The 9378-nt window shown below is 55.2% G+C and overlaps 1 protein-coding gene across 1 annotated transcript; it reads right to left on the bottom strand.

Moving 5' to 3' along the window:
• Positions 1-1322: 1322 nt before the first annotated feature.
• Positions 1323-7497, bottom strand: FGF19 (fibroblast growth factor 19). Its single transcript, XM_033205486.1, has 3 exons — positions 6810-7497; positions 6425-6528; positions 1323-2655 (listed from the first exon to the last, which is right to left on the bottom strand). The coding sequence occupies exons 1-3, from the start codon at positions 7039-7041 to the stop codon at positions 2341-2343; spliced, it is 651 nt and encodes a 216-aa protein (XP_033061377.1). The 5' UTR covers positions 7042-7497; the 3' UTR covers positions 1323-2340.
• Positions 7498-9378: the final 1881 nt, after the last annotated feature.

The following is a 9378-nucleotide window of genomic DNA, read 5'->3' as shown; positions in this document are numbered from 1 at the left end:
CAGCCCCTGAGCTGCCTCCAAGCTGTGTGGCTCCGGGTGAGTGCCTTTCTTGTCTTGCCCTGCCACAGGTAGAGAAGGCTGTGTCCACAAGCATCATTCAGCCCTGCCTGCCAGCTCTCTAATCAGCATGGTTACATGACGAGGATACCAAAGAGAAGGGCATCTCGATTGGCAAATGGAGACAGGGAATGGCCCAAGGGTCAACTCTGGGTGTCCTGGGCATGTCGTCAGTGAGAATAACAAGTGGAGGTCCCCTTTACTGAAGAGTGGGGAGGCTTCACCTGAAATAGCCTTTGTAGTCTTCAACAATGACATTACCCCCCTCACTGCCAACATAAGTACCTGGGAACTACTGCCCTGAGTGACCCAACCCTCCTCCCTGACTCACTCCACCATCCCTAATCGCTGGCAAACACTCACTTGGAATTGTGTTTCATGCACATGTTGGTGTCCGGTTGCACCTGCTCCTCCTTGCACTCAGGATGTGGACCCACACCTGGTCACCCTGACCATTAATTCTTGCCTTCCCAGCTTGCCTTGCAGCTGGGGGCTGGCCTGGTCCTGTGATGCAAACCTAGTTCATAGGATGTAACCGGAATTTGCTGAAAGGTTCTAAGGAAGTGTTGGCTTTCTTGATGAGAGAGGCCCGGCCCAAAATGATTCCCTCTCGCTGAGTACAGGGCGCTCAGCTGAAGCCACAGCAGCCCTGGCGAGACAAGGCCCCAGCATGACAGGGGCACCAAGGGAATCACAGAGGGCACAGCTCAGGCGTCGCTGGGCCATTGCGTCCCTCTGGATTTGTGGCTGGGCAAAAAGAAATCCTATTCGCTAAGGTCAGTGGTCCTCTGCTAAGGGTGATTTTGCCCCCCAAGGACATGCAACAACTTCTGGTGGTATTTTGGTTGTCACAACGTGGGGGTTGCTATAGGCATCTAGTAGGTGGGCTGCTAAACACAGGAACATCTTCCCCTCAGTGAAGAGTACTGAGGGTGAGGGCCTGACTTAGGCCACTGTTCCTTGGTGTTTCTGTTTTCTGCGACCAAAAATCCTCCTGGCAGAGAGGCCGCCCTAACCACTGAGATTGCTAGAGAGAAGGTGGTCTGAGGAAGCCAAGTCCCTAGACATGAGGAAAGGGCAGGACAGCAGGGTCCAAACCACACCCTCCACCACTAGAGCTGGCTGGCCCAAACCCTTTGAACTTCCCACCCGAGCTTTTGGTGTCAAGAGCAAACACACGGAGGGTTTCTTCCCGTGGACGGCGCTGCCCCCACCAGCCCCTTCCCCACGTTCCCTAACATTCCAGGAGGATAACAGAACGCAACTTTTGATACAAACAAAGTCCATTTTAATGTACAAAACAAACCTCACTTACATACATAAATATAATTTGGGGGCATAAATAATGTAAGAAAATAAGAGATGTACATATCAAAATAAATTACTCATAAATATCATGTTGGAAAACTAAGTGCTGGGGAAAGGGTTCTAAGTCTTCCCCCGCTGCTTCCACACCCAAGTTATTGACAAGACTTAGGGTCTTCAAATCTTTTCTTTTCCTGATTTTTGAACGAGAAGTGCAGGTTGACATAAGGTGGGGGCCTGGGAAGCCCCAATCCATGGGGAGACATGTGAGGTGGGCAGAGGGCTGGTGGGCTGGGGGATGGAAGCAGGTGACACCGGGGGCAGCAAGTTATTCTCAGGACAGCATCCATGACAGAACTGGCCTCAGGGGGAATTCTCAAGATGTCCCAGAGCTGGAGTGGGGCTCCGGGCTTCCCCTACTCCTGAAGCCTGGTGGGCCATGCCTGCTCCAGTCAGTTCTGGCCTGGAGGGGTTTGGGAAGGGCAAATGGTCCCTGGAAGTAGAGATATAGATCAATTCCCACATGGGGTTGAGTGAAATTTACGTGCTGTTTTACAGAGTGGATCACCTGTTCCTGAAATTAAAACCACTGCCTGTCTTCTGGCTGCTCCTGGGGAAGTGATGAGAAAAAAAATTAGAGAATTTCAATTTTTCCAAAGGAAGTGAGTTCCCCATCAGTGGAGATACTCAAGCAGGACTGAGACAGCACAGCAGCTTGTCCAGCAACCTCGAGGGAGCAGAATGGGGGCCCGGGCAGCAGCTGGGCAAGCTACAGGCTTACAATGTTATGATCAGACAAGTCTATTGGCTAGAAACTGGCACGGCCAATGGAAAACTCTGAATATGTACAACTTCTAGATGTTTCTTCCTAAAGCTAAACAGAACATGGACTCGGGACTGCTCTTGTAGAAGCACAGCCTCCACTCTGCAGGTACCACAGCCCCTGGCAGCAGTGAAGAGGCCCGGGCATGACCTCAGTTATTTCTCAAAGCTGGGACTCCTCACCGCCTCCAGTCCGGTGACAAGCCCAAATGGGTCCATGCTGTCGGTCTCCAGGGGCGAAGAGAACATGTCAGATTCCAAGTGGCCCCTGAGGTCCTCAGGCTCCTCTGGGGCCATGGGCAGCATGGGCAGGAAATGAGAGAGTGGAAGAAAGCCTCTGTTCTTGTACAGCTGCCTCTGTTTGGCACTGCTCAGGGAGATCGGGAGGTGGTGCTTCTCGGATCGGTATACATTGTAGCCATCAGGGCGGATCTCCTCCTCAAAAGCACAGTCTTCCTCTGAGTACTGAAGCTGCAGAAAAAACGGGCAGCTCTGAGCAATCCACAGTGGACGGGGAACACAGGTACACATGGACATTTGTGCTACAGACTGTCCCAGGTGGCCACCAGCAGTGACCTTCCACATCAGCATCTCTTGCATGTTTTATACATACTTCCTGATGTACACACTGTATAGGTAAGTATATATACAATATACCTTTAGATATATAAGCATATATAATATATAAAATGTACTTTAAAGCCAGGCACAGTAGCTTACACCTGTAGTCCCAGCACTTTGGGAGACCCAGAGCAGGTGGATCACTTGAATCCAGGAGTTTGAGACCAGCCTGGGCAACATGGTAAAATTCCATCTCTACAAAAAGTACAAAAATTAGCAGGGCATGGGGGCGGGCGCCTGTAGGCCCAGCTACTCAGGAGGCTTAGAGGTGAGAGGATGGGTTGAGGCTGGGGGGTCAAGGCTGCAGTGAACAATGATCATGCCCCTGCACTCTAATCTAGCTTACAGAGCAAGACCCTGTCTCAAAAACAAAAAAACAAACAAACAAAAAACCCCACAACTATATATATACACAGAGAACACACATATATAAATGTACTGTAAGTGTAAGTATATGTAATATGTACATTATGTTAATATATAACACATTAATAAATTAAATATATTTATATACCTTCATACATTTTTAATAATCTTTATATAGATATACATGCACACAGACAAAACTGAGGTTTATTATTTCATATACGTATATTTATGTATATACTTAATACTACATATACACGTTATATAGACCCAAATAATTTCCACTAAATTACCTCACCTTTTCCGAGAGCCTTGTCCTGAGCAATAACATCCATCAACCCACAGGAATGCCATCCGTGTTTCCCTCACCCTTTACATTACATGCACAACTCCTGGCATTTAGAACGTTCCTGGGTATTTCACTGGCACTTTGGGAAACACTGATAAACCGGGTTATCATCTTAGGATAGGTCTTTTAAATAAATGGCATGTAATCCGACCTGGAGCCCAGATGAAAGCATCTGTTCCCCACCTATCTCAGAAATCACTGTGTGCCTTTATCATTCTAAGTAAGGCCTTCTGGTCTGCAGCAGTTCTGAGAACCATCAGCCCCCCTGTCTCCTCCATTCAGTCACCAAGGGCCTTCTAGGCAGGCTGCCAGAGCCAGATCTCAGTAGCCCCTCCCCCAGGTCAGGCCAGGCCAGGCCAGGCCGGCACCCAGCTGGTGGCCGGAAATGTGTGCTGAGGGAAGCCAGTCCCTCTTCTTAGAACATTCATAGTCCACAGGGTTGAGAGGTGCCAGTGGGCAAGTGCTATCCCACACAGGTGTCATTACCCCTTGGCTACCCAGGACAGGCGCAGGCAGGAGCCGGAAGGGCTGGGCAGTAAACACACTGCAGGACGGCCTCAGTCAGGTTTCTGCCTAAGTCTGCAAAGGTCACTGAACTGCAGGTGGGTGAGGATGTGCCTGTGCCAATAAGCTCCTGATAAGAGGCTCATTGCAGCAACCCAGGCTCCTGCCGAGCCCACGGATGGCTGGGACAAAGCACTGGACAGCAAGCACGATTTCTCCCAAACATGCCAAATGATAAATAAACAAGGAACACAAAACCGAGTAACTGGAGGACCTTCTTCTATTTACTCGGCTTGTCCTTTGGGAGAAATAAGTATCACGTTCTCCATACAGAAAATGAAATAATTTCAAGTTTCTAGAAGAATGTGGAATCTTTAAGAAAGAAAGAGGCCAGGCAAGGTGGCTCACGCCTGTAATCCCAGCACTTTGGGAGGCCAAGGCAGGCAGATCGTGAGGTCAGGAGTTCGAGAACAGCCTGGCCAGGATGGTGAAACCCCATCTCCACTAAAAATACAAAAAAACTAGCTGGGCATGGTGGCACGACGCCTGTAGTCCCAGCTACTTGGGAGGCTGAGGCAGAAGAATTGCTTGAACCCCACAGGTGGAGGTTGCAGTGAGCCGAGATCATGCCACTGCACTCCAGCCTGGGTGACAGAGCGAGCAGGACTCCATCTCAAAAAAGAAAGGAAGGAAGAGAGAGAGAGAGAAAGAAAGAAAAGAAAGAAAGAAATAGAAAGAAAGAAAGGAAGGGAAAGAAAGGAAGGAAGGAAGGGAGGGAGGGAGGGAAAGATCCTCAATCCGTGTTAGACCATGCACAGGGGATCAAGAGGCACAAAGGGGGCTGGGCCCGGTGGCTCACACCTGTAATCCCAGCACTTTGGGAGGCCGAGACGGGCGGATCACTTGAGGTTGGGAGTTTGAGACCAGCCTGGCCAACATGGTGAAACTCCATCTCTACTAAAAATACAAAAATTAGCTGGGCGTGGTGGTGGGCACCTGTACTCCCAGCTCCATGGGAGACTGAGGCAGGAGAAACGCTTGAACCCGGGAGGCACAGGTTGCAGTGAGCCGAAATCAGGTCACTGGATTCCAGCCTGGGCCACAGAGCAAGACTCTGCCAAAAAAAAAAAAAAAAAAAAAGGCACAAAGGGATTTCAGGTGACCCAACCCTCAGTTTGGGCAGAATGGCGGGTTAGGTTGACGTCCCCTGCTGGCCTCCCAGCATTAGAAGCACTCCCCCCCCATAATAAATGTCAAAATTAAAGTTGCAAGGGTGGGTTTGGAGCGGCTCTGGGTGGGAGTCAGCGTCCAGCGTGCCGACCACCCCGTTTCCCTGCAGTCCTCTCACGCAGGACTCCGCCATAAAACCTGAAACAGGCGCTCTGAGTACACGGAGCACAGCAGAGGCACCGAGCAATTCTGAGACTCTTAAAATGCTTTGTCCTGCTGTTCACAAAGGAGCTGGTTGGGCTGGAGGCGGCCCCGCCTCTGCATCCTTTCTGGGGTGGGGGCCCCGGGCAGGCGCGGCCACCCCCGCCCTGGCCCCTGCTCCGCCAGGGAGTCCGGGGCTGCGTGTGAGGCCTGCGCGGGCCGAGACCTCACACAGCCTCTTCTGCGCGCGGGGCCGCGGGAGGGGCGCGGGTTCGTTCCTTTGAACTCCCAGCCTTTGTTCCCGGGCCACCAGAGCCCTAGCGCTCGTACACTTCCGGCCCCGGGACCTCTGCGGTTACCTGGGCCTTCCCAGCCAGCCCTCACCCCTGCCCCCACCAGAAAGCGTTTACGGGACAGGTGAGGCCCGCAGGAGGAAAAGCACGCCTCTGGCGCAACATGACTCCAGCGCATCTGCGTCTAAGCCACACCGTGCTCCTGGTAGATTAAAAATTAATTCTAAAAAAACTCGCCTATCCCAAATGCACTGTTTTCTGCCTTGCTTGACAATTGATTTGTTTTTAAAGTAAAGTTATGGGTAGACCCTCTTTTTTCTTTCCTGTTCTTTTTTTCTTCTTTTTATACTGGAGGGAGGGAAACGGAGGCGAGGACCACACACGCGCAGGCAGAGGCTGAAAAGGCCCGAGGTGGGTTTTCCTGTTTAATATCAAAGGAGGCCGAATAATGGGTTTCCTCGGTCCGGCTGGGCCGGCCTTTGACTCAATTGCAAATGCAAAGGCAGCTTTTGCCTATTCTCTGGCTACTGGCTGAGACCCTAAATTTCACTAGAAAATCGTCGGACATACACTTAATCGGTCTTTGCAATCTTTCCCTCGAAGTTGCACACGGGTCTGGTCGGAGGAGGCGAGGAAACTCTGGATTCGAACCAGCGCCTTTCTCTCCTTCGGGCCTCCGCCCGGGGACCGGCGTTAGTCCCCCGCCCCGGCGCATCCGCCCCGTGGGGACACTTACCAGCCCCTGCATCTTGCCGTCGGCGCCCATGCAGAGGTACCGCACGCTGTGCACGCCCTTGATGGCCACGGTCCGCAGAGCTACTGCCTTGATCTCCAGCAAACCTGGGCGCAGGGGAAGCGAGAAGCTGCAGCCGGGACCCCTGGGGCCCGCACCACGTGGGTGCGGTCGGTCCACTAGCCTGTGCCTCTCCCTAGCGTCCCGCGCTGTTTGGGGACTAAGGGAGGGATCCTAACGCCCAAGTGCCAAAACCTGGGGTTCTCAGGAGTTGAGGGGTCCGCAGGAGCCTAAAGGTGGCAAAGGAAGGAAGGCGGCTGGGGTGGGATGCGCGGGGCGGGGTGGGATGTGCGCGGCGGGGCGGGCGGGGGACCTGGCTGGCACTCACTGTGCGCGCTTTGGCCCCGCGCGCAGTCCACGACGCCGTCGGTGCGGATGCGCAGGAAGCAGCTGGAGAGCCCGTGGGGGCCGGAGGTGTACAGGTGCCGCAGGCGGATGGGGTCGCCCCAGCCGTAGTGCACGTGGGGCCCCGCGTCGGAGAAGGCGAGAGGACGCCCGGCCACGGCCAGCCAGAGGCTGGCCAGGATCCAGGCGTGGACCACCACACACCCGCTCCGCATGGCACCTCCCTGGGGCTCTCGGCGCAGCTCCGGCGATGGGGGTGCGGGAGGCTGGGCGGCGACCTGGATGCGCTGCGGGGGTGTGAGTGCTGGGTTGGGATGGCCGTGGCCCTCGATCCTGGACGCAGCGCTCCTACTCCGACGGCGCGGCGGCTCCGGGCCGGCAGCCTTATATAGTAGCGCCTTACGGGCCCCGCGGCTAGGTGCCCAAGACACCCGAGCATTTCTTATCGGGATTGCATCAAGCCTCCGCCCCCCGCACACACCCACTCACACCCCGCCTCCGGCCCCAGCCCCCTCCCCGGGCCCGGGCAGGCAGGCGGTGGCTTCTTGTCCCAGCCGGGGTGACCCCGCCCAGGCCGTTCGGATCTGCGGGAGGAGGAGGCCTCGTGTAGCGGCCGGGTTTCGGGGAACTCCTCCCCACCGCGCAGCGGCCCCGAGGTTCTTGGCTGGGAGAGTTTGATTTTGCAAAGCAATCGACAACTGGAGCCCCTCCCCCAGGCCTCGGGCTCCCAGTGGATGCGCTCTGCACGGGGCACCAGCAGGGGCGGGGTCAGGAATCCCGGGGTCAGAGGTTTGGGGGCACCGAGTTTTGCCTCCTTCACCCTCTAGTCGGGAAAAGCCTCACCTCGGCCTTAGGGTCCTTCCCCTTAAAAGGCCACTTGCACTCCCTCCCCCGACTTTCCCAGCCCCGCACATCTGACGTCAAAGCCGTCCAATAGAATTTCCCCCCGCAGTTCCGGCTCAGGTTCTCCCAGCTTCATCTTCTTGCAATTCCTGCCTCGCCCCTTTTATCCGGGTAAATTGCCCCCCGACGGGGGTCCGGGCGCGCTCTCTGCGGGCAGGGAAACAATGGGAGCCGCGCGACGGACTGTAGGTGGCGCCGCAGCCTCGGCGTCGGCCTCGGCTTTGCGCTCCTGGCCCCGCGCCCCTGCCTGCTCCGCGCTCGCTCCGGCCCCGCGGCTGTGCCCGAGATGCTACCTGAAAGGGGGCACTGGGAAGAAGGCTCTCGGGCAGGGGGGGCGGGCCAGCTGCGGGATTGGTGAACCCCAGCTTCTCGGCTGGAGGGTGGTGGAGGCAGGGGCGCAGAGAGGGAGGCCTGGGCCTCCGTTTCCCGGTTTTTGAGCTGTCTTGTGTCGGGGGTCTGGTCCTTCAGTCCCCGAGTCTCTGCGCACGGGGTCAAGGGGAACAGCACGGTGGGGGAGGTCGAGATCCTTACCTGGTGGGGAGGGGTCGGGAAGGGGCCAAGGAACGGTGATGGGCGCCCCTGGCTTCCGGGCAGGTGCCAGGTGAGGAAAGAAATAGGGGCCGCTCCATGAAGTGGTTCCTGTAAATAAAGAAAACGACATCCAGAGAATACCCTGGCGGGGAATAAAGGGGTCCTCCTAGGGGGTTTTGGCTTAACTCTAATTATTTCTTGTTATTCTTCCAAACCCCCAGCTCCTAGATGTGGGGCCCCAGGAGGCTGGTTTTGGGGCAGAGCCCTCCTGGCCCAGCGCAAAGGCGATGGGGAGGGCAAACGGGAGAGACAGCGAGAGAAATGCCAGACCTAATGAATTTCAATGAGCAGAGGCCACATTCATCCCCCAGTCAGTGACTGGCGTTAATGACTGAGGGCGCAGCAAATGTCACCAGGAAAGTCTTTACAAAAAGACATCATCCCGAAGGCTTTCTAGACCAGGGACCCCCACGCTGTGTGTCTTGGTTCAGAAAGCCGTGGCTTCTGTTAAATCTAATTACTTCCCCCCTGTGGCTTTAAATCGACGGCGGCTCCTATTAAACTTAATTACCCTCCCCTGCAGCTTTCGTTTTAAAGATCCGTGGTAAATGCGTGATAAATGCTCTTGAGGACGATGGCAGAGGCTGCACTGGGGGACACGACCCAAACCGGGTGGGGGCGATGGCAGCCTCTGGTTCCACCCCTACCCCTCTGCAGCCCCTTCCAGAGACATGGGGAAGAGAGTGGCTGATGCGATCAGGGAGCGTGGGGAAATAAGGAAGGCGGCTAATGTCCCCCAGCCCCTGTTCTGAGCACTCCATGGATGTTTTCAGCTCAAATTTCTACAAGAACCCCCATGGTATTCTATTCCTCCCTCCCCCATGGAGCAGGAGGGAAATGGGGGCCCCAGAAAAGTGGCCGAGTGACCCAAGGTCGCACACCCTGTTCGTGGAGAAGTTGGAATTTGAACCCAAACAGTGGGGCTTGTAAATCCAGGCTGTGCTGCGTCTCATCCTGGGACAGGGGCTCCGGGGTCAGACCCACTGTAGCGTGGATCACACCCGGCCACTCCCTGGGTAGGTCGTGGATCGCTGACTGATTGTCCTCTCAGCTTGCTC

This window comes from Trachypithecus francoisi, unplaced genomic scaffold (genome assembly GCF_009764315.1).
Source record: "Trachypithecus francoisi isolate TF-2019V2 unplaced genomic scaffold, Tfra_2.0 Lachesis_group8, whole genome shotgun sequence".
Classification (NCBI taxonomy): domain Eukaryota; kingdom Metazoa; phylum Chordata; class Mammalia; order Primates; family Cercopithecidae; genus Trachypithecus; species Trachypithecus francoisi.
This window is presented reverse-complemented; position numbering and strand designations above follow the sequence as displayed.